The sequence below is a fragment of the Hippopotamus amphibius genome, chromosome 9 (assembly GCF_030028045.1).
Source record: "Hippopotamus amphibius kiboko isolate mHipAmp2 chromosome 9, mHipAmp2.hap2, whole genome shotgun sequence".
In the NCBI taxonomy this organism is placed as follows: domain Eukaryota; kingdom Metazoa; phylum Chordata; class Mammalia; order Artiodactyla; family Hippopotamidae; genus Hippopotamus; species Hippopotamus amphibius.
Window position 1 is genome coordinate 22,408,171 of NC_080194.1, and position 26,900 is coordinate 22,435,070.

Consider the following 26,900-nt stretch of genomic DNA (forward strand, 5'->3'; position numbering starts at 1 on the left):
TATGTTGACTATGATGTTTAAAAAGCTTGGGGTTACTTCTTCTTATTACGGTTAATTTTCCATTGGATCAAAAAAAGGCCTGTTCATTGGCAGCAAGTTTTCTACCCATTGCTATAATTTGCTGATATGCACACCTTGTATTTTCTTTTAATTTTCTTTATAGCTTTCCCTTTGAGAATTAACATTCAGAGCAAGCTCGTACTTTATCTTATTGATTCATCTGCTCTCAATGCTAGAAGTAAACCTAGATCTGGATGAGAAAACATCTTCTAATTAATTACAAAGTTTTATTTTGCATCAAGACTTATTCAAACATTTATATCTTCATTTATAATTCTTTGGGCTTTATAAAACTGTCAGAAGCCTTGTCTGATGATTTCCAATATAATAAAGAAGACATGACACCAAATCAAGTCAGCTGAGCTAATAAAGTCCCTTCGCCTGCTTATTTAGCTACGATTATGATTTCTATGATTACTTGTTTTTCTTTTCTACAAGAAGATTCTAAAGATGTCTCTACATATGAAGGACAATATTCTATGTCTTTTTCCAATAATTTTAAATTTTGGATAACTATTTGGAGAATAATTTTAAAACTAGCCATCCACTCAGGAGTGGAAACCTAAACAGTTGAGGAATGAGCTGTTAAAGGGGGAAAATGAGGGAAAAGGAACAAAAGAGGAGGCTGAAAATTATTAAAGACTAAACAGGAAGAGAGGAGTGAAGGAGTTGGGAAAGAGAGAGCGTAACGGGCATAGACTTTCCCCTAAGGAAAGCGTAATTGTCACATACAACTTCATGTACAAGGTCCTCCCCAGCCTCTCAAGAAAGAGTTGAAAGGAAAATGTATTCAACTGAGGGGTATTTAGAAAATGCTTAAACATAGTGACTTTGACAATAAGGCCATGATGTTAAGAATATTGGTAGCCCACTTTTAGTTCGAACAATTGCTCTTGAGATGCTCGTACTGATCATATTTGAAGGAGTTGCTTCTCAACACCTAGCTTAAATATCAGCAGTGAAAAGCCAGCAAGCTTCTCAGCTGCTTCGATGCTGAGACGGCCCACGTATTACATAGTGGCAGTAGTACCACTTACCTGGCTGCAATCCGGCCAAGCTCTAGCAAACAGAGACACACTTCTCTGGGTTGCTTGTGGAGGACTGAAAGACAAGACAAAGGTGGACACCTTTACAATAGAAAGGATTGTAAAGCAGCTCAGTGGGGAACAGGCTTGATCCCCTCAACCTCTATGGTCCCAGTAAGTAAGCTAGTCTTCATTCTGACATTTACAGAAACCATCCTATCACACAGCACACTTAGCTCTACCAAAATCCTAATGCGGTTTTCAAAACTCTTTGCCCAGCTTCCCTCCCAAAAACCATGAGTCTCAGGCATCCCACCCTGAAAATATTTTCTTCAATTAGTTAATATTTGTGAGTCAATACTGGAAACACATGTAGCTATAATTACAATATAAATCATGAATACTTAAAAACAGACAGCAAACATAAGACTATGAAACAAAGACTGGTCTTTTAAAAATCCTGACTTTATCTTCACCAGAGATTTTAGCAGAAATAATGCAATGAATAAGCATTGAAGAATTACACATCACAGTCCTTCGTTATCCTCCAAACAATAATGTCAAGTGAGCCCTCTGAAACTTGATCTTCTCCTAATTAAATTTGATTAAATGATACTTTAGAAAGGAAAACTTTCAACTGACTGAATTTTGTAAATATGTACAAATAAATACCATCAGCCAGTTTTGCCCATAAAATGAGTGAATTAGAAGACAGTTTTTTGCATTGACATTTCTTTTCTAATATAACCTGATTACTTAATAGAGCTGCATTACCAGTTGCTTTGGACACATTCAGTAACGTTGGAAAATCATACTTGCATTTGTTGAGCCTACCAGAAGAGTATGTACTGCTTATACTTTTTTCTTTTTAAACTAAGATTAGAGAATTTTAAAAATGTTATTATATATAGTACCTAATAAAGACAACAGATATTGGGGGAAAAAGATTGCATTGAGAATGGTCTTTACATAGATATAATATCCTGAGAAAAGAAAATACTAGCTTATTGATAAACTTTAAGAAAAATAGGAATATTGCTTCAATTCTTAAACATAGAATTTTATAATAATTGAATTTCCCAGCATTATTCTATCCCCCCACTTAAATATCTAATTCCTTCTCTCCACAGGTTATGGCAATGGCAATATTTGCCACTGACACCAGAATGGAATTTGTTGGGAGTGTGTGGTGAGTAGAAAAATACATTTACTTGGATTGTAAAAATATATGATTTCACTTGGCTTTAAACAAACAAAAATGTATTATCTTGTTATAAAATGTCCTTTTAAAGCTTTTAAAATAAGTTCTAATATCATTGACAATGCTCATTAAAATAGAATTGGTTATGGGAAATCTGAATTACAGAATATTTCCATTCTTGGTAATATAAATTTGAGTTTCAGCTAACGCTTAGTGAATTGTCATAAAATCTAGGTTGGGGAAGTCTAAAATTACTCCTAACTAAAGGGACTTAAAACAAAGATATTTACTACCTCCAATTTCAAGTGTACCATTAGTCAACTCTGGCTGAATGATACAACTTTTGATATATTAAATCAACTTCAGTGCAATGAAACTTATGGACAGTAATATAACATAGGCATCAATTTCAGAGAACAATAACAAACATCACAAAACAAAAGCAAACAAATGAAAATCAATCTTCCTGTCTAGATGATCAATTTCTTCTGATTTGGACTTTTTTTTTCAATCCTGTCCATGGCACAAAATAACAAACAGGAAAAAGGAGTACATGAAAGCTGAGGAGAGGAAGATGTTTAAGGCCCTACTAATACTCTCATCTTCAGTGAAAGCTGGGTGAAGCAAGTAGCTAAAGCGCCAGGAGATTTGCATATAACCTCATGCATTTTGTGATGGAAACAGTATTAAAATATGAAATTTTTTAGTGAACTGACCAAACTGTGCCAATGTGCAGTCAACACCAACTGTAAAAATCAACACCTGACTCAACTATCACAATTCTTTAGCCAACTTATACTATGTAAGAATTGGAAGGACTATGTAAGAATTGGAAGTAAATATTGATAGATTCAATGGAAGATAAAATTCATTCTGAAGAAAAACAATAATGTGGGTAATATAAGAAAGACAATGTGATATGTAAGGTGTATTGCTATTGTGTATTCAGCTATCAATTTAGAACTGCCTTTGCATGCCAAAACTCAAATATCGAATCTACCGTGAACCATTAGAAAATCAATTTGGCAAACTGAAAAGCAACTGCATGATTCTTTTTTATATCCTTAACAGAACCAGCTTATAAAATTTAAGACAGATAAACATTTCTTAGGAAAATGATAATAGAAAGATGATGTTTTACTTCCCAGTTGTCTTGGAAATGTTATCTTTAATAAAACAATTGCTTTATTGCTTAAAAACACACCTATAATATTGTCTCACATGTTAATGGCATTTTTAATATTGGGCATATTGTGCCTGGTCCATAATGGCCAAAAATATCATGTTTGATGACCAGTAAGTAATGAATGCGTTAAATCTGCAGAGGGGTATAACTTAGCACAATGACAAGAACAGAGTAATTACTCAGTAAACACTACGTCTCAAAATATCAAGGATGATGACAATTGTGTTGTGATGATAGTGGTGTGACAATAAACAAACTGAATAAAGGCTAAAATCTTACCTAGTCTTGTCTTTAGAAAAGGCAAGAATTTAAATTGTCAAAGTTTATTTAATTGTAAAAGCAAACACTCTTACCTTATTACAGAGTTAAATTCAAGAGTCTTTAAGTAGTATCTACATTATACAAAAGAGGTGACTGTGTTTGGTTTCTGCACTCAAGCAAGTTCTAAACTAAAGTTAACAGATGCAAAGAATATAGTGGCCATGGGATTCGAGCCACAAAGATCTATGTCTGAGTGTGAGCTCTAAAATTTACTAGCCTGTTATTCTGGGAGATTATAAAATCTCAGTTTTCTGAGGGATAATAAAGGTGTGTATCTTGCAATTTTCTTATGTGGATTTAACAACATATTATTCACTGTTATTCTTAGCCAGTGCTTGGCACATAGGAAAGACTTCCCAAGGTTAGTTTTCTTTCTTTATTATTATTTTTGTTGAGAATTATTTGCTTAAAGATTTTCTTCATTTGGCTTAGTTAATATTAATACATTCATTTTTTTTGCTATAAGCATTTTAATCCTGTGCACCTATCATGTATAAGACACCATACTAAGCGTGGAAGAAATTTCAGAATTTAAAAAAACTAGTATTGATAGATGTGTATAATTTAAAGCAGTAATTATATTGAGTGCATTTTGAATATTTTGTCATTTATATTACATCGGAAATAGTTAATTCTAAATTTAATCAAATTCAAGGTTAAGTAGGTCAATTTGGCCAGCATATATAGATAGATATAAAGCAAATATCCCATCATTATTATGGGTTGGTACTAAGTATAAAACTTAAGTAACAATTACATTAGAACATGTCACTTTATGAAACACTAAACATCTTACCATTAATTTTCCTGCATCTCTGGGAGTAAAATAATTTAGATGAGCCCATTTTCAATAAATTACCTAAGCTGATTATATACTACACATACGGATGCATGTGTTTGTCAAGATGATTAGAAAGACAACTTTTAGTGTATTGCATTTGAACTAAAGCCTTTATGTTGAGTCGTATGTACTACTCCCTTCAAAGACATTTTACTGATCTGTCTTTTCAAAAATATAAGGAAATTTCTACTTATACTGAGGTTTACAGTAGGAAACACTTTTTTCACTCTATCATTGCAACATTAATATGGTCTTTTGCTTTGAGTTATGGTTAGAAGAGGGGATCACTATTGCTTTCTTTCCTCTGAACAAATTCTCTTTAAAACAAATAAACAGCTGTCTAGTCACTGGTGATTATTATGTAAAAGGTTTTATCATTGGAGGCTTCTTTTTAAATAATCAAAACCGTTTGGAAGAAAAGTATAAGGCAGAACACCTCCGGGAAAAGCAACACAGATCCCTATTCAAAAATATGTGGCAAGAGACTCAATCTTATAACCTAGATTCTATAAAAATCTCATGGGCATCAAATGTCAGATGGAATGCTGTTAGCTCCAGGAATAGAAAATGAGGTCTTCCGCTAAAGCAAGGGGTAGAGTTTCAATGTCATAGAATCTGCAAAGATAAAATGCATTAGACCATGAATGTACAGTTTAGCTACATATATTAAGTTTTAACAGATGGACAAAAAATGAAAACATGAACATTTCATTACCTATTTGGTTTATATACATAAGAGGCAATAATATTCATGTTGGTTTTGAAGGAAACTGTACTTTAAATTTATATTTTAAAAGAAATTTGAAAAAACTGTACTTTGACTGAATATTAAATTGTGAAAATATCATAAATTAATAGCTTCCCAGAGCAGAGAACAGTTTCTCAGACTCAGAAAGAGTGACATAGTAGAAGATACAGTAAACTAGACATCAGAAGAACTGGGTTCTAGGCCAGGTTACATAATTTTCTCATCTCTAAAACTTGCCTTCTACTTGCTCTTTCTTATGAAGTAATTTTATGGTTAAGGGCATTTGGTATACGATAAGCACTCAACAATTTTACTTCTCTGCTGCTTAAGTGATGGCCCACAGACCAGTAGCATTGGTATCAGCTGGGAGCTTGATAAAAATGCAAATTATTGGGTCCCACCCCAGATGTATCAAGTAAAATTTACATTTAGACAAGCTCTCTAGGTGATGAATGTGCACATTAAAGCTTGAGAATGATTATATTAATTAATGTTGTGATTATTACAATAAATATTAGTTATAATTCTATATCTACTTTGGTTTAAAATATTCAAATGTGATTTGATATAAGGAACATGCTCCAGAAATGTTGAGGATAACAGTGATGATGGTGGTGATGACGATGAATGGTAGAAAAAATAATTTGTGCATTGGGTTAACCCTTAATCAGTATCACAGGCATTTATTACTTGCCAGAATCTACAGGGTACAAAAGATGCCTCCCACGAAAGTGAAGGGATGGCTCTCCACGTCATGTTACTCCCAGTAAGTCATATGCAGAAATCTTTGCATTTAGAGGTAGGAGGCAATTAGAAATAGCAAAGCCATTTAGGTGCCTTAAAACTGGATCTGAGGGAAGCTAAAGAGAAGAGAAGGCGAACGCAAATAAACCTCACAAACTCATGAATGCTTAGTGTGCGTGTGTATCCGAATTTCTCAGAATCGCTGTTCACAGTTACAACAGGATACAGCATCCATAAAATTCATATAAACAAGGAGAATTCGTTCATAATCTCATCAGTGATGAAAGATGTATAGAATAAAATGTAGTTAATTGCCTTTGCCACTAAGTCAAAAAATGTCCCAGAGCAAGAAGTGCCCTTTGTCTCTCTGAAGCACCCAGACCTTCTGTGAAATTAATGGATTAAGTCACTGTTGCTCAGATCAGCAATAGGAGTCAAGAGACTCTTCTAATTTGGTTTTCATTTACATTTCATTTTTCCTTTTACTTGAAATTATCATATGAACTTCTAAAATTAATTCATACAAAGCATAACATTCCGTAGCACAGGGACATGCTCTTTGGAGGTAATGAAACTGAATTCAAACCCTAGCTGGGTCATTGAGAAGCTGTTTAATATTGGGCAAGTTATGTAATTCTCTCGGTCCTAATCTGGATTTTCATTGTAAAAAGGTGGTTGTTGGGAGAGTAGATATAATAGCACACGTGCACTGCTTGGCTACCATTATTGAGCATGTATCTATTGTTATTTAATATTGCACAGTGAAAATTTGATTTTGGAAAAGCTAGAAGTCTGTCCACTTTCCTAATTCAACCCTGACTCCATCAAGTCCTTGATACTGGGAGACATTTAGTTCTCTCTACCAGGTTCCACACTGTACTGTCTTCTACATTTTTTCTGACATATGGGCAAATAACTCAATTTGGAGTTTCTGAGCTCAAACTCAGAATTAAGATGCTAATAAAGTCAAGAACAGGTGTCAAAAAAAACCCCAAGTCTAAAATATATTGTTCTTGGGGGAGAAATAATGTGAAAATGAAGACTCAGAGCTGATGTGGTATCCTGCAATTGTTATTCTACATTAATATTAATAAAAGTAATATAGCTTTTTCTACAAAAATACTTTTATAGCCCTCAGTACAGACAGCAACAACCACAACCACAAGGGATGATTTATCAAACACTGGAAGGCAGGCATAGATTCTTTTTCTGATGCAATAGGTATAAAACAGAAAATGTTAATGTTTAAAAATCCACACACAATTCTTTTCACTTTTGTGCAGAAACATCAAACCAATACTGTAGGTAGGTCAGTGCTTGACCAATGTTCAATAGAACAAAGAATTGTATAAAACTACTCTTCAGAGTCATGCATCAAAAGAAGACAGTGCCACACAGCAAACACAAATACAGAAAATAAAAATAAAAAACACATCACACACATTTGCATGCTAGCACAGCAGATAGCAAACCCTTTTCTTGCTGAGTAGATTCTTTCTCAGAGAAATAGATGAAGAATAGTCACTGGCCTCCAAATCCTATAATCATCCAATAACATAATGATATTGACACAATCACGGCAAGCAAAAAATTGTGCATTTTTCAAATATTCCCTCCCCCATCCTTTTATCTTTTCTATCTTCCAGCTCACCATAATGTACATAAGTAAAGCAAAATAAACAAAGCTCTGGGGAAAAAATTAAGCCAACTTAACAATTTCTAAATCAGTGGCTAAAGTAAATTACAAATAATAAATCCTCCATGTAAGAATAGCACTAATTTAAGGAAATAGTTTCTGCTTAAAATACCTTAGAAAAATTCATATAAGAGCATTAATTTTAGGACTCATGACAAAATTTTTTTTTAAATTGAGAATAAGTCATAGATTTCTGGTCCTAATGTAAAATAGCCCTTACACTATACTGATGTATAAAATACACTGATATATAACATACTGATGTCAGTAAATAGTTCTCTATGTAACTGGGTTCAAATTATCTTAATATAAATAAAATTGTTCATGTTTCAGATTACATGCCATACCTGTTTACTGTCTGAAGTGGTAACAGAGAATTGAAGAAGAAAATGATATTACTTACAACCCAATTACCGTTTATCTTACTTTCAAATTCTAAATATAGTATTTATTGTTATTTACTAGATATAAATGCTGAAACCTCATATTCATATTATATCATCATTTTCCCATATTCTTAAATAGTCTCAAAAATATTATGAATATTATTTTTGCTTGGTATCTATGAATGACTACAGTTTGTTTAAGCTACCATCAAATAGATTCAGTTCATCCATTTTTTTTTTACTCATAAAAAAATGCACATTCTATTGCCTATCTCTACTTACTTCCTTCAAATAAACTTTTAGAAGTAGAACAACGTGATAAAAGAATATGAGCACTTCTGAGGTCTTTAATATATAATGTCAAATTGCCCTCCAAAGAAGGCATGACAATTTCCAATTTTTTTCAGCAATGTGTAGAAGATCCCATTTTCCTCTATTATCAACACTAAATGTATAGTTCTTAATCCTCACTAATTTTCCATAGTTTTTATTTGCATTTGCCTTATTACTAAGGTGTCGAACATTTTTATCTCTGTTTTGGGCTTTTATAAGTCTTTTATGAATAAGCTATTCATGACATTTATCCATTTTCTATTGGCTCATTTCTGAAACACTATTCTGGGATATTTGTAAAATTATAATCTGAGAACTGACATTTGACAGAGGAAAAATTCTCTCTGAAGAACGTCTTAGAAGATAAATGGCAGGTTATGCTCTGTGTGTGATTGCATCACGTGGCACAGAAAGTTATCTGCCAAAAATCAAAACGACAAGCACTAGAGAAGCATATGGAATAAGATGCTGTCTATACTCCCCAGTTCATCCCTGGCATCCCTCCCCCACCCACTGAGATTTCTTGTCATTAGCTGTTGTGAAAAGAGAACAGAGTGAGTCGTGAATTAAGATCCTCTCGCAAATAATCATACAAAAAAGCACTGCAACAGAGGGTAACGTATCAGTTGCCACAAAGATAAGAATGCTTTATGCAGGCGGAGACCTTTGAACAGCTAAAGACAGAAGCCTCTTGATACACACTCAGTACAGTGATCTACTTTATCATTCATTCAAACAGATTTTTCCCCTTCATCAGGGCATCTTTTCATTTTATTTGCTGTTCAAAACACTGGGACACAAAGGATGCTCTTCATCTTGTGTGCTACTGAAATGAAATCTTGAGGTAGGGAAAAAAGAAAAAACCCTTGCCCTAAATTCCCTTTCAAAAGTGAAGTGTGAAAAGACATCAAGCAGAGTACACAGTGTTATTGTTGCAAGAAAGTCAATTCTGCAAGTGCAGAGTCCAAGGCTATCAGCAGCAGCTCAATCACTTCCTCACCCACAGTGAATAAATAAGAAAAACCCAAGGAGAACGGGTTCCACTTGGGGAAATGGAATTTCTCATTGTTTTTCCTCCTGATTATCATTAACATCTATGGGCACAGCTGTTTCCTTTCTCTGAATAATCCTAAAGTCAATGCTACAGTATTGGCTCCCTTCTTCAGCCTCCACAGGGTCTATTGTACATCACCTCATGTCCCATTCTGAGCAACAGAAATTTCAGATTTATCTTTTCACTGAGTAGCAAACTAGAAGGCTTAACTATTTGATTTATTTTGGCACTGAGAGGATTCAAAATTATTTAAAATATTTATAGCCTTGAAAATTTGGTCTTATTAAACTTTCTTGGCCATATAAATACATTTTAACTGCAAGGTATAAGTGAAGTTATACTATAGAAGATAATCAGAATCAAAGATATTCCAACAAAATACTCAACAGTTATTACATATATATTATGGTGTATTTAATTTTTATATAAAATTTTCTTTTTTATAAAGTCAGCTTTTTTCTAACAGAGTGAAGAACTCGATCATCTAAAAATTCTTCTTGACATAATTTTATATGCTACAGAGTATGTATTTATATACTAGGACCACTATTATATAAGTTGCTTTATGCTTTATTGTTTTAAGACAAAATATATTATTTAGTATCTGAATGGGGTTTTAAAAAGCCATTCAAGCTTCTTGGAGTCCAACTGCAAGTTTTATTAGTTCAATTAACAAAAGAACTTATGGATAGTAAGAAAATTGAGAAAAGATCATATTTACATTCATAGTTCCTAGTAAACCACTTGGCCTTACAGCAGTCACTGAAAAATGCTTTTTTTAATGGAAACCTGTGCAATGAACAAATTAACAAACAATAAAGCAGTTTCCCCACGTAGCAGTTCTTTAGCAATGCAAGGACACTCCAGAATTTTAAATCATGTTATTTGTCCACACGTAAAGAGTGTGCTTCTTGTGACTAAGATTTGATTTTTAAAAATGTGTATATATGAGTGTGTGTGTGTGTGTGTGTGTGTGTGTGTGTGTGTCTCACACACAGAGACATTTACTAGATCTTTCAAGGGTTTTTTCCACAAATAATTTTGCCTCACTCCCCTCCTATAATCCTCCACTTGCATAAACCTGTAAACCTGAAAGTTAAAATCTATTTGTAAAATTACCACTGCACTGAAAAAGAATTATACCCATACATATCTTCCACCAAGTGTTTTTTTTTTTTTAACTTTGATATGAGGAAATGGTGAGAACACTCAAAGCTCATTTACACAATGAGCACTCATAAAGCACACTGCTGTCTATAGTATGCTACTGTGCAATTCTTCTGGTTTACTTTTTCTTTCAGGTATAAAATGTTCTCCTGGGCTAAGTTCTTGTTATTCTCTTCTCTGCTGAGAGACTTCTTAGAAATTTGATCACAGTCTTTTCTGTATCACATCAACTCTTTTTAGCACAAACACAAATTTCTTTAAGCACGGAAAATGTGTAAGACTTTAGCAGCTATACCATCAATTTCCTAGGTTCAAGAGGGGAGCAGTGTTCTGAGAGGCTTTGGGGCAAAGGGTATTCTCATTGTTCAGAAGGCAATTTGTACACTTGTTCTCTCTGAAGGATGCTCAGCTTACTTTGATGTTAATATTTGGTATCGTGATTTTGTGAATTGATTTTTTAAAGCCTCCAGGCAAAAGAACCAAGGCATCTGCCCCCTAAATGTCTCCTTTCTTCACTTAGTTCCACCTTACTAAAATTGGAATTTAATTCCAATATTTTCCATAGTAGAGTTCTACTGGGGTAGATTTTATACAGAAGGTTTGAATATTTAAGGGTATCAAGTAATGTCAAAACACTGAACGGTCCAATGTATGTTTTCTCCCAAGACAATACAAAACCAGGCTCTATGGTCTGGAAGTGGATTTGCCAAAATTCAATCATAAAACAAAACAAAAACCCCACAATTATTTGGGTAGGCCTAGGCACTAAGGTATCTGTCTTTTATTCCACCATCTTCAATTATCCTAATCTCTCGCTTGCTTGCCTGATTTTTAACTAGCTAAAAAACCTTTCATTAACTAAAAATAAGCTTAACTAACTAAAAAGTCAGTTTCAACAAAGATAGAGCTTATGAGAGATGGTGTTTTCATACTTTTGTAGAGGTGAAACGATGAAAGTGCTCCTGATGGATGGCTGGAACATATATAAGCCAGTCTTCTAATCCAGGTAAGAGCCTGGTGGTAAAATTTAACGCTGCATTTTCCAAATATTCGCCAATTTTGCATTGTATATACTTATTTTTTAACCAGGAAAGGATTCTGCTACTTATGTTCCTATTACTTTACACACAAGGTGGCCAAGAGTAAGAGGGTGGATTTTCCTACCCTCAAAGACTCAAGTTTACAAAAAACCTACAAGTTTACAACAAATGACAGGTTTTTTTTAAAGTCAACAAACTGTGAAATGACATCACACAAAAAAGTTAGGCTTAAGAGTTACACTGACAAACAATAATTTTAATATTAAATCAGCTAAAATTCTGAAGGAAATATACATACCCAAACCTTCCGATTCAAACAGACATGTTTCATCTACCCCTAGATCTCGGCACCAGGATAAGAAATTTGCTGTATTGTCTCTGGCAAAAAAGGAGCCTGAGGGTGCACTAGCTTTGCATGGAATCTTCTTCAAGGGCAGATTCTGAAAAACAAAGAGATCTCACTCTGGTGGAATATCTGGCAGTCATCACAGCGACACATTAAATGTACATTTATATTTTCAACAAAACACTTTGGTACGCCCCCATGTCAATAAATAGGTTTGTGAAGAACTACAGGAAAGGACATGTAACACAAATGAAATTTAGTTGGTAATTAAGAGGCTGTGAAAATCTGCGCCTGTAAACACATACTTGCCTTTTTCGTATCTAGAAGTAAACATACATAAATCCCTTCCCTGGCTCAGATTGCCTCTTTTCTTTTTCTCCTATTTTTTTGGCCTTCTCGTTCATCTAAGTATTCTGTCACTATTTCTCAGAAAGTATATATAAATGTATTTCTCACTAGTGAAAGAAGAATGAAACACAAATACCGCATATGAATATAGATAAAATGTAACACACACACACCTGCATTCTTATGTACATATATATGCACACGCAATAAAAATTACACAAGAATTATAAAGTCAAAAGAAAGCTGCAGAATTATCTAACATCCATTGTCTCTATCACCAATACCAAGGAAAGGAAACATTAAAAATCTTATTCTTTTAACAACATTCTACCATCATTCTTCCAGACATTTCCTTTTAAACCATAGATTATTGTTCTATTATGTAATATAAAAATAATTCTGGTTGGATTTCTGCTATCTGACCTTGCAACATACTTATATTCTGCATCATTTCTCTTCCAGGATAAGAAAATACTTAAGATAAGGGAGCGTGCGAACATGGACAGACTTTTCTATTATTAACCTCACAAATTTTAGCCCTGGAGATCTCCCTTACCATACCAAATGTTATAAAGAGTTGTGTGAGGTTTTTTCCTTTAATAGAATATAACCAGTTTTCACGGCATTCCATGAAGTCACAGAATGTGATTCTATGTGATGTGAAAGACTGAGACAAGTATTTGGATATCTGGGCTAGATAGACCTTTGCCTCTGAGAGCAAAAAGATCAAGGGGGAAGCACTTCGTGCTTTCAATTCACAAATAGGGTTATTTCCTCTATTCTCCGTGAACAAGAAAATATAAACAAAATGTTGCTGATTGTTGAGGTCATTTACAAAGATGGTTATTAAAAAAGGAAATAGTGGTCTTAGCGTATTGGTGAAGCCTGCTAACTTCAAACTATTACTAGAGTTTTTCCTGTCTAGGGATGTTATGGCTACATAGCTAAAATATTCAGTTACTACATCACTCAAAGACTGTGTCTGTCCAATATCAAAGATCCATCTCTTTGTTGCTGACTGAATTTGTTTTAGGTTTAGATATAATAAAATTTTTGCATGAATACACATATGTTTATATAGATGCATATAACAATACCCCTTAACCAATTTGGCTAAGTAATGGTTTTCAAAGAAATGCTTTCCTATATGAATTTTAAAAACAATAAGCAATAGCATAGTACAATGTCACCTTTATAAAATATTCATGAACAATTAGTCAATAGTTATTAAAATTAAAATACATGTATCTTTGAATCTGGCAATTTACTCCTAAGAATATGTCTTGCAAATATAATAGTATTAGTGCTTTAAAATATATGGACAAGTGTATTTGTTGCAACACTGACTGAATAGGAAAAAAACAGACACAAGAATGCGTCAAGAAAGGGCTGGTTGAGTACAATATATAGTACACGAATACAATGGAACTCTGTGCAATAATTTTAAAAGAATAAGATAAATGTATATGTACTGAGCCATAAAGATGTTCAGTACATACTCGTAGGCAGAAACCAATACTTTGCAAACACATATGTACACCACAATTTCATTTTATGATGTGTGTGTAAACACACACACACACACACCCCCAGTACAGATGGCCGTATATAAGGTTAAATAACATATAAATATGTCATATTATAAATACAATGTTTTATTTATTTATATAACATTAATTTAGAAAAAATTCAAGAAGGACATCCATCAAATTGATAGCAATTACCTTTGAGGAAGGTGATTGCTTCATAAAGGATCATTTACATCTTATTCCAAAACATGTAGTAGGATTTTTTGTGACTTTTACATTTTATCAATATTTTCCAATTAAATCATCAAATAAGGTAAACCATGTCAGCCAAAACATAAAAAAAAAGATCTGCTGAAAAAAAGTCTTCAGGAGGTGACTGTAAAGCTTCTTTATGATGCAAATAGGAAAAGAATATAAAGAGTCAAACACTAAGCCATTTTAAAATCTACCACCTCTATCCCTGGGTGGGAAAAAAAAAAACTTGTGAAATCACTTCAAACTAATGTATGAGTTTACACACAGGAACGATAACCTAGGAACTATAATATACTTGACATATATAAGGGCATGCCAAAGGACATGAGGTGCATGGTTTGTATAGCAAAAAGGAATACAATATCCAGACTGCACCAGAGAAGCTAGAGATTGATTTGACACTTAAGTCACCAAGGGACATATTTTGAGAGAATAACCACAAGTGACAAGCCCTCCAAATACATTCAGCCTACTCTTTGAGAACTTACAAGGACAAGCACTAGGCATATAAATGAAAAGAGCATTTTTCCCCTACAAGCTTGTGGTCCTTATAAAGTCATCTACATATCATGTACCAAAGTCTAAATATTTATTTAAAACATTCACATGAAAGTTATTTTAGGACAAATAAATTGGAAGCTAGCCATTGATATCTGATAACTTGGGAATTCCCAATGAAGAGGAATTCAGTGGTAATAACAATCTATCTTACAACCTGGCTTGTAAGTGATTCTTAGGATATCTGTCTCTGTTCTGGAGCTGTCGGATTCAGTGCTTCCACATGAGCAGATTAGAAAACTGTAAACAGTGAGAATGAAAGTTTCCAATCTTCATCCAGATGAAATCTTTTATTTGATAAAATTTTTAAAAGTCAACCTCATTAGTCCAAATGACTAATGAACCTTCACATACAGCACCTATAAAGTCTATCACATATAAACAGGAGTATCTCTGCTCATTAGTGGAAAGCAGTAGCTCACAGCTTGTAGAATCTAATATTCTTCCTGGCTGCATACCAACCAAAAAATCAAAGGGTCAACAGCCTTCCCAAGATTGCTGTGCCATTTATAAATAAGAGTCTTAGAGCAGATGTCCTATTTCACCTGAATTAAAGAACAAATGATTCAGTAATATCAGTACTCAATACCTTTGGAACTTAAACATATTTTTGACATTCTTTACACAAAAATATTCATAAGGTTCCAAAAACTTTAGCAATTATATCTCTCTGAGTGCTTTTATTTTTAAAAAAATTTATTAATTTCTCTAGGTTCTCATGAAAATCCTAGGAAAAATGACAGCTCTGGATCTCTTCTTTACTGTCAATAAATAAAATAAAAACAAATTGATGCACTGAATAAAATTGACTTTCACCGTGCCAAAAAACTCTTGAAGAGGTTTATAATAGAGAACTGTTGAGTAATTATGAGCGTGTCTACTTGATAGTTAAAAAATTGACCACAGATAGAGGAACACTTCAGATCTAAAGAACTGGGGATTCAAAAGAGAACCTCCACACACAGCTCATCTTCCATATTAGTTTTCCCTTTACTGCTTAATTCTCCAAACAACTCCTATGGCATTTAAATTATATACCATCTCTAATTATTTACTCAGACTGAGTTTTTCCAGACAATGCTGTTTTACATCATGTCCTCAAAACGTGACTGATGAATACTTGAATGAATGGTTAGACTTGACTCCTCACGCTAGAGTGTAATCAATGTGAGGGCAGGAGCAAACGAGATTTTACAGCCCAAGGGATATGTTTCCAGGGCCTTCAAAATTCACTAAATTTATAGCACAGCTATACATAAAATGCTTCCCATAAACTAAGAAAAGTATAACTGAAAAATATAAGTAAAACCTTTGAACATTTTTTGAAAGTTACTGAATATAGAATGAGTTGAGAATTGTAGCCAAGCTGAGCTGAGACAGGGTAGAAATTTAGGCTCACTTACTCACTAGCAAGAGTCATGCTACTGTCCTCCAGCCTCTATGGTATAGGTTTCAATATTTTGTGGTAGCAAAAGGAGAAATGACTACCAATAAAACATTGGGATCATATGCAAGTAGGATGTATGTTAATTTTTCTTTCTTTTTAATTGAAATGTAGTTGATTTACAATGTTGTTAGTTTCAGGTGATTCAGTTACACACACACATACACACACACACACACATTTCTTTTTCAGACTCTTTTCCCTTATAGGTTATTACAAAATATTGAGTATAGTTCCCGGTGCTATACATAGACTAGGTAACCTGTTGGTTACCTAGTCTATGTATAGCAGTGTGTAAATGTTAATCCCAAATTCCCAATTCATCCCTTTCCCCTCTTCCCTGCTGGTAATCACAAGTTTGTCTGTGGGTCTATTTCTGACTTGCAAACAAGTTCACTTGTATCAGTATTTTTAGATTTTATGTTGATTTTTCTAATATTGATAGTCTAATGTTTATCCTTTTATCTCTCAATGGGATTAACCCAAGTTATATATTCTCAGCCTCTATAATACTTAAGTATTGAATAATAAACACAAAAGATAATGGATGGTTTGAATTCCAAAAGTGTCCTCCTCATTCCCTCAGAGCAACAACCAAGTTAGTTTGCAACAAAATTTTTTTTTTTAATTTACTTCTAAAGTCTCTTAATTCAATCCACTACCTCTTAGGTTAATCACCTACTAGGGCTTTGGAGTCCAACTACCTGAGCTCAAACTCAGCTAGGTCACCTTCTTGCTATGATACTTTGGACAGATTACTTAATGTTTCTGTGCCTCAGTCTCCTCTGCTATTTAATACACAGAGAAAAAAAATGCATCTCATTGACTACGTGTGTGTGAATGCAAATTAAATAATATAATTCAAGTGTAGAAGTAAGTGTTCAATAAAGGTTATTATTACTGCCATCAACGCAAGTAAAAATATATTGACTTACCTATGATTTCTTTCTCTTACATTTTCTTACAAACATTTTTTTCCTGCTTTTGGATATAAGAACTCAGGAAAAAATGGCAAACAATTAATTTCTATCTTTGTCCTAAACTTGAACCTCACCTTTAAAATAGTTTCCAATAGAACTTTCTGTGAGTCTAGAAATGCTCTATGTCTGTGCTGCCCATTATATATTGATAGTAACCACTAGTGGCACGTGGCTATTGAGGACTTGAACTGTGGTGAGTGTGACTGGAGACTAATTTTGAAATTTTGTTTCCTTTTAATCAATTTACACTTACATAGCCACCTGTGGCAGCTATCATGTTAGACAGGGCATTCATAATAGGGACAGTAAAGCCATTACTTGGGGGTTTAGAGAATCCAATATTTGACCACTCTACTTTCCCTCCACCTAAAATTTTCCCCATGTCTTTCAAGTCCCCTCAAATCCAATAGTTCCCCTGGACATAGTTACTGAGACAAACAACTACGTTGGTCATTTAGAAAGAGATTACTTATGTGCTGCGGAGTACAACGTGTGTATGTCCTAGTTATGGTGTTGTGGGTATTACAGCTTCAGAAAGGCAGTAGTGAGGAACTTATTCTATTTGTCATACATAAAATGATCTATACCTAGAGCACCAGGATATAATTTATCATTATACTGCCACAGTGCCAAATACAGTGCTTCACTCATCAGCAGTCCTGACTTCTTGTTTTCTGAATCATATGGTAGGTAGGGAAGGCATGAATTAACATTGTGAGTGCCTACCACTCTCTAGGTACACAAAACATACAATTTCATTTAGATTATCCTCTTTAATTCAAAAAATGATGCCATGAATTAGGTAGATAATAGTCTCCATTTTCAAGACGAAAAAACTGAGCTCATACATAGTTGAAATCAAATCATTCAGTCTCTTATACCCGCACACTTCTAAATGTTCCATGAAAGCTCACCATTGCCTGGAATTTAATATATTTCAGCATTTGATTTATTTCCCAAGGTTTTAGCCAGTGAACATTAAAATAAAGAATTATGTATTTTCTTTCACCTATTAAACCTAGAAAAAATGGAGAGAATGGTATCTTAGTTCTCCATAGGCAGTGAACTGGAAATGTAGTACTAGTAGTTTATTTTATTTTTTTATTTTACTAGTAGTTTAAATAATCCATTCTTCACAAAGGCTGGAGACAAAATATTCCCCTTGATTATATCAAGTAGACGTTTCAGATATAAAACAGAAGAGATATATAAAAGAAGAAATGGAAATTGCCAAGAATTAATATCTTTTCTTTTCCAAAGGGTATATAGAATGTACTTTCAAATATACAGGCAATGAAGTCACTCTTTCCATGATGGAATCAATGCTTCCACTGTATCCCCTTGCTCCTTTTAGTTTTGCCATATATTTTATTGAAAAATATATCTCCCAATAGAATTATTTCATTGAACATTCATAGTATCAAAGTATCTGAAGATAACTAACAAGTAGCTTTAGAAAGGATGAAAATATATTCTTCAAGATCAAAATTACTGAAATTAAAAACAGGGGAAAAATTATTTCTTGTACCATCGACCTCTTCTGGGGATTCTGTAATAGACCTCATGCCTCAGTAGAGTGAGCTATGGTTTAGTACAGTAGCAATTTAACTCACTGGTATTGAATTCAAAATCAACCTTTCCCATCCTTTCCCTCTCCAAGATACATTCCACTCTATAGAGAATCGGTCCTATAGCAAAAATTGATGTAATCTTCATGCTGTAATAACATATTTACATAAATAAAAAAACAATTATTAAAGTAAGATTTCTCAGTAGAATTCTGATATACCCTATAAAATCATAAAGAAATTATTTAAATAGTAAAGCTAGAAAATACATTAAGTATTTTGAATTATCTGAAATTATCTCTGGCATAATATAAAAAGATGTTGGAAATGAAGGTCTAGAACTCAAACTTCAGGCTTAAAAGATGAGATGGACAATAAAACATTAAGATGTAAATGAGTTGAAAACGTATGTCCAAACAACAACCTGCACACAGATATTTACAGCAGCTTTATTCATAACTGCCAGAACTTGGAAGCAACCAAGATGTCTTTCAGCAGGGGAATGGATAAACTGCTAAATATCCATAAAATGGAATATTTTTCAGTGCTAAAAAGAAATGAGCTATCAAGCCATGAAAAGACATAGTCGAATCTTAAATGTATATGACTAAGTGAAAGAAGCCAATCTAAAAAGGTTATATAGTGTATGATTCCAACTATATGACAATCTGGAAAAGGTAAAAATATAGAGACAGTAAAATAATTAGGGGTTTAGGAGGAGGGAGGTGTGAACAGGTGATTCATCATAAGATTCATCACACAGGGTTTTTAGGGCAGTGAAACAATTTCGAATAATACTATATGGCAGATACATGCCATCATACATTTGTCAAACCCCATAAAACGTACAATACCAAGAGTGAAACCTAAAGTAACTATGCACTTTAGGTGATAATGACATGTCAGTGTAGGTTCACTGATTATAACAAATGCACCATTCTTCTACACTTTTTGCTCAATTTTGCTATGAACCTAAAACTAAAACTTAAATTCTATGAAAAAGTTATTATGTCATTGATAGTTGTTTAAGAAGAACCAAATGCTTTACAAAGGAGAAAATGTAGGAAGTTCAACAACAAATGCATTCTTTCCATTTTTATATGCATTGTGCCTAATTTTACACATACATCCACATGGGAATCATTAGCTAAAGGCTATGCTACTATAAAAAGCTTCTGTTCTCCCAACTAATGGTTTACATACGACTAGACAGAGATCAGCTTAAAAATTCCCGAAGTCTTGTCCTACACATGAAAATTCAGTTAATTGGTGAGGCTCTCTAAAAATTTTAAATAGAAATTTAATCTTATTCAATTCAACCAATCATTATTAAATACCAACTCTACATGAGTTCTAACTCTAGGTAGCAGAGACAGACAAGGCCGGGGTTCATTTCTGGAGACCATCTGTGTCTTTGAGAACAGGCTTAAAAATCATGATATTGTATGGTAAGAATTACAATAGAAGTTTAAGCATTTAAACAGAAGTTTAAATTTAGTTCTTTGGAAAATTTAAGGGTGTGTCTTTAACTTTGGGGAGGGGTTGATTGGGCATCATTATAAAAAAGCCTCACAAAGGAGCGACACTTTACAAAACTGAAGGATCTTAAGTGCTAACCAAGCATAAAAAATGAAGAGCAGTGCATTCCATAAACTGAAACATCTGACAGAGGCATGGGTGTTATGGATGAGTACAGAATGCATGTGGAGGAGAAAATGAGGCCAGGAAAGTCAATTAGGTCAGGATCACAAAGGGTATTTTTTTTGCCTAACAAGAGTTACTAATACTGTAATCTCAACCAGAAGTTATAAACTCAAAGGCCCAGAAGAAGTCAGGCAGATTAAATAACAGAATGAAGTGGCTAGCTCTAGGGGACTATAAGGAGTGGTGGAGGTTGTGGGAAACCAAAGAGCTCAAGCCGTGTCCAGGAGGGGCAGCCATATTTATTTAGTTCTAACTCATTGTTTCCATAAAGAAATGCAGTCCCAATGTTGTTAGATCTTCCAATTTTTCAGAAGAATTTGGATATTTGGATATTTTAATGTGAAAATCCCCTGTATTTGAACAATCAGAGGCAACTCTACATGGTTGCCAGTTTACAATCTCAGTGTTCACAATGGGGAGTAATAAAAAATATTTAACATTTTAAACTAAGAAGTAACTCAATTATACGTGCACTTTGGAAAATTAACTAGGTCTTTGTTGTCAAAGGTGGATTGAAGGAATTAAAAAAAAATCTTTTTAGATAATTCTACAGAAGTAAAAAACAGTGATTTCTTTTTCTTCTGCTACTTCCATATTGGAACATCTCTAAATCACAGCTCTAGTAGACAGACTGAAAGAGTGAGGTTTGAATGGAAGGAAGAGAAACTCATTCTCTGAATATGAAACATTTCTTAGAGAAAGGATTGTTGGATAGCAGGTGTGATAGCCCCTCAGAGTCTCAACAAAATTAACAATAATTATTAATTATTAATTAACTATAGGAACTCAAACAAATTGATGATAATTTAAAACAATGTTTTTGAGAGTGTATGTCCTTTTTCTGCGACCTTTCTACAATCAAGAAATTACCTAAGGAAACAGTCAGGAAAATTCATGTAAAATGTATCATAATTTTTTTTTCCTTTGCAACATTTTGTATATTCTAAGGTATAATAATTTATGATTATTGGCAGCAAATTTTCAGTTCACTGGGTCACTGATTCTAATATTATAGTTAAAACTACTTTTTAGTACCCATCTGTATAATATCCAATAAAGAAAAGCATTTTCAAAAGTTCAAAGATTGAAGAAAAAAAAAAAAGTCCAAAGATTGCCTTATGGATGGATTCCAGGAAACTCAATTTATTTTAGTGGTTAACTGATTTCTAAACATGTTTTAAGCAGACTTTTTTTTTTTTTTTTTTTGTAACTGCATAGGACCACAGATTTGGGGCACAGTGTAAATGTCCACCAATTGACTAATGATATCTCCCTAGATGCTCAGTAAGTTTGAAATGTAGGGATGTTAAACTCTTAGTAATTCAAAGAGGAAAGGTTAAGCCTTGAAACTGCAAATCACTAGCAATAAGATGGTGACCAAGAATGGCTATTTAATTTATTTAACCTTTTGGAACCTCAGGTCCATCATTTGTAACTTGTCATGAAAACTAAATAAGATGTTTTGGAAAGTGCCCAATACCAATCCTAGACCATAGCTTATCTCCAATTAATGTTAATTTTTTTCAAACACATGCCTACTTTCAGTCTATTTACAAGAAATACCTGATAAGGGTTGAAAAATAGTTTCATCATCACATCTGTAATTAGTATAAGCCCACAAATACATAGGAAAAAATTAAAAGAGATGCTTTATATTCATATGGTGATTTAATTCCAATTTGTATTTATCCACCCTCTAATTTTGTTCATCATGCTGTGCGTTCATCTTTGTTCTCCACACTCTAATCACAGTGGACTTTTTGAAAGGCCAATTTAGCTTCCCAATGCTTTTAGGATAAAGACAAAACGCCTTATAACATGGCTTCCACAGTTTGTATTGGCCTGACTCCTACTCACTGACCTAGCACCATGGCCATACACTCTCTCCTGTAGCTACAGTAGCTTCCCACTCCTGCACCCTCTCCATCCTCCATCCCACCACACAGCCCTTATACAGAACTGTTCTCTCTGCCCTTCCCTTACCTCTTTGCCCTATTACCTTCCAATCCCAGATGATAGATCACCACCCCTTAATACTTCTTTATAATTGCTTAAAATCCACAATGTTCAAGTGCTCCTGCTGCCATGTTCCTGTGTGAGATGAACTGATTAGCTACTATATCCCTCCAGACGGTTTAGTTCCATGAGGAATGGAACAGTGTCTGGTTTTGTTCACCATTTTATCCCCAGCACATATCGAATAGTATTTAGGGAATATTTGTTGGATAAATTCAATTCTGAGTGTAGCTAAAGCATAGGTCCAGCAAGCGGCAGCAGAATGGAGTGGTTACAAGCACAAACTTTGGAGCCAGACTGCCTGGGTTTGAATCCTGGATCTTGATTTACTAGTTATGTGACTTCAGGCACATAAATGAATTTCAGTGTCTACATCACAGGGTTGCTGCAAGGGATGTATGAATTTATATGGAAAGTTCCTGAAATAATGCCTGGCATGTAGCAAGGTATAAATATATGTTTGTTAGAAAACTGAAACAAAGGGAAGTTTTAAAAAAATGGTATAAAGTACAGTCTGTGGCGTCAATGACCTGTTGGGGATTTTAATGGTCACTGAAACACATAGGCACAGTCTCAAAAATCTTCATTTCCACTTACATATCTTGCCCTCTGGGATAACTATCAACTTATTATATTTCTCCCCCAAACAGAACTTTCTTTTTTTCAGTTCTGTCCCCTCATCATTGTAGTTTTTCAAACTTCAAAAAGCATGGTATAAATTATATTCCAATAAAGAGCTTAAAAAAAGCATAGTATTGCTTTTATTCTTTCCTCACCTCTTCCTACTGTGGCCAATAAGTCACCAATCCAGCTCACTTATTTTCTCATAAATATGTATTCAAATATCTTGCCCCTTTCAATGTAGTATTGATACTCTTACTTTAAATCCTTTAATAGCTCATGTATGAACAAATGCAGACACTTCATAAAATATCCTTCCTATCTTTAGCTTCAGATCTTTCTAACACGCTCTGCACGTCATCATCATCTTAATCTTTCTCAATCTAATATTTTCAGTCTCCAGCTCACTGCCTACAAAACAAGGATTCAAATGCTTAAGCCTCACAGCTATAAGGCTCATCAACTTAATCAGTCCATGTGCCAGAAGTTCTCCCCATGAACTCTTCACATTAATCAAGTCGGTCTACTCGCTATCCCTAGAATATGCTTATATGTTTCCAACTTCAATATGTGGTTCATTAACTATGAATTTACATTGTATTTGCCTTTTCTGTCTATCTATTTGCTCCAGGTCTGAGCAATTCAAATTCTACTGCTTCATGGAAACTTCTCTAAGCACTCTGACAAACTGACTTGTTTCCTGAACCTCTACAGAAACTACTATCTATATCAGTAGATGTCCACGTACCATGATGTGTTTCAATTGCTTAAGAGTTGTCTATAGATGTTTCTGATTTAAAAAAAAAAAAAGACGAAACTACTGATCTAACAGTTTAAAACTGAATATCTTTTAAGGACTATGGCAATGAAGGCATATTCAAGGTTAACTGTAGAGTTCCGCCCCACCCCCAATCTTACTCATTTGCTTATATATATTTTTTGAACAGAAATGAAAGGATTCGTGTGACAGGGAGCCCATAGCGCCCATAACCCTTGGGTACTCATAGGGAGTATATTGCACAGTATGTAGGAACCCATGATCTTTCCTCAATCTGACCCTTCCCCTGACTTTTCAATGGTAAAATGAAGCACTATCCTCTACCCATTTCTTCATGTACGAAATCCTGGACCAATCTCCCTACCCATTCTATCTAATTCATCACCCAAGCCTGCCAAGGGTATATCTCAAAATTTTCTACTTCTTTCCAGTCCCACTGCTACCATCCTAGGCTAAATGGTCATAATCTCTCATCTGACCTGGACAATAGCTTCCTAAGTGGGTCCTCAGTTCCATTTTCACTTCTAATTTGTTCTCCACACTGCTAATGTTATCTTTTTGAAAGATTTGAGCATGCTCCTACTTAAAACAGTTTAATGGTATAATCTTGCCCTTAAAATAGATGACAACATCCAACAACACTTAGTTCTAGCCTCATCTCTTGATGCTCTAGTATTACATTCTAGTATCCAGACACTCATTTTCCTTTAGTTCCTCAAAGTCATCCTGCACCTCCACATTTGAGGGCTTTCATTTGTGCTATTGTCTATATTCGAAATACTCAGTATTGCCTCTCTCTCTGGCTGATGCTCATTCTTACTTCAGAATAATAGAAAAATCTTTCTACAGAACGAAGTTAGGTCTTCCTCTTACTTGCTCACTTACTTGAACTTTTCCATACTTAGACATAACACAGCTGTAATTCACTGTTGGCTTAATTATTAGCTTAACGTTATCCTGCCTTCCCTGCTACTCCACAGGTTACCTTGTCCTGCATATTTTAGGTGTTCAATAGATATTTATTGAATAATTAATAAAATGTCATCAATGGAATATATGTGATACAAAGTTTGAGAACCATTGCTATATATAATCTATTGAGCACTTACCATTGATATATTTTTATATGTTCATATTTTATTTTCTTAACTAGACTGCAAGCCTTTTGAGAGGCGACAGTAATACTTTACTCTTTCTTTTTAGTTATCAGCATCTTGAACACAGTTACCACTCAATAAATATCTGTTTGTAAAAATCTAGAAGAGCAACCTTAAAAGACACTTTATATAGGGTAGTTAGGAATGGCTTCAGCCAAGGGGTGACGTTTGAACAGAGATGTGAAGGGAGTGAGGAACAAGTCATACATACATGTGAGGAAGCACTACCCTAAGGAGATAGAAAAGCAAGTGCAAAGGCCCTGTGGTGAGTGGAAACTGCCTGTTGGGTTCAAAGAACAGAAAGGAAGTTAATATGGCTGCATCAAAGTGGGGTGATGGGAAAGTCGTAGAAAATTATATCAGATAGATAGCTGGGGAATGGAGTACACAGTGCCTTATAGACTGTTAGAAAGATTTTGGCTTTTACTCCAAGTGAGTCAAGGTGCCATTGGAGAATTTTGAGCTAGGAGTTGATATGATATGACTTAAGTTTTAAATTATCTGATGATTTAATCCATGTAAAAAGCTTACTTACTGATCCATAGTAAGTACTTAGTAAGTTTGCTTTTTTATCATATCACATGGTATTCAATGAGTCTAAGAAAAAAGTTCAGGCATCTACTTTTCAATCTTTAAACAATGCTTAAATATAGCAAATATGACAACATAGAACAAAATGTGGTATTGTTGCTCTTTTATAATTTATAATATAATTGATACATATATTTATACATATGTAAATGTGTACATGAATTGTTAAATTATTTCTTATAGGGAGCAGTGATGCCAGCAAGGCATTCATTAGACAAGCAGCCTACACTGGTGTGAAATTAGACATGACTAGCAAAGTAATATAAACATCGAATACATACTAGACAGCTTCATGCATGATATGTAATGCATTTTCAAACTGTAACTGAAACAATGGAAGGTATTCATGTAGTCAGTCCTTAAAAGCTTAAGATACAGTTGGAAAGCTCTATATACTGTAAACTCAATTACCTCATCTAAAAAACATTATGCCATTAGCCTGTAATATACCAGTACCACATACCTTGGACCACACACACATCAATATGGTGAGTACTTATATTTTAAACCACCTAGCAATCCCCAGACATGTTTAAATTAAAAAGAAACTCTTCCCCTGATTTTCAGTCCCTTAAAAAAGGCTCTCGTTATAAAATCTGTGAATGTTTTCCATTAAGAAATGGCATGCATAATCATTATTGATTTGTTTAAATGACCTGAATTTCTCCAAAACATTTAGTAACAGCTCATTTTAAAATAATTAATTTTCTATTTTCCATATGGTGAGAGTGACTTTTCTTGACATAATATTCTATATCCGCAGTGCTTTGAAAACACAGTGACCACAATTAGTGCTATCAAATATCATGAAAACAGTTCCCCAATTATACTCCTTTTACAATCTTGTCTTACCCATGTGCGTGCCTGAAGTTAAATGCAGGATGTAAGTGTGTAAGTGGAAGAGATGATGTCATCATGGAAAAATCTGATCAGGTTTGCTTTTACCCTCAGGCGGCAATGTTCTGCTGGTGCTATGAAATTATGTAGATGAAAAATGTGTGTGTGTGTGTGTGTGTGTGTGTGTGTGTGCCTCCTTCTTCTAATGCAGAATTTGTTTTAATTTTTTTCACGTTTTCTGGAATTTCAATTCAACGTTTTATTTTTAGTCTTATGTTTCATATGTCTTTAATGCAGCCATCATTTACACTACTGAACAATAGCTTACACTTTGAACTTTTGAAACAGTTTTCAAAAACACTTTTG

General features: G+C 34.0%; 1 protein-coding gene across 2 annotated transcripts in view; it reads right to left on the reverse strand.

The window, feature by feature from the left end:
• The window catches only part of GAS2 (growth arrest specific 2), a 119,676-nt gene that overhangs the window by 65,436 nt on the left and 27,340 nt on the right, over positions 1 to 26,900 (reverse strand). For both annotated transcript variants that reach the window (XM_057695956.1, XM_057695955.1), the window contains exons 4-5: positions 12,101 to 12,242; positions 1,098 to 1,161 (exon numbers count right to left, since the gene is read on the reverse strand). In XM_057695956.1, the coding sequence (XP_057551939.1) occupies positions 1,098 to 1,161; positions 12,101 to 12,242 (206 nt within the window). The remainder of the gene's footprint in view (positions 1 to 1,097; positions 1,162 to 12,100; positions 12,243 to 26,900) is intronic.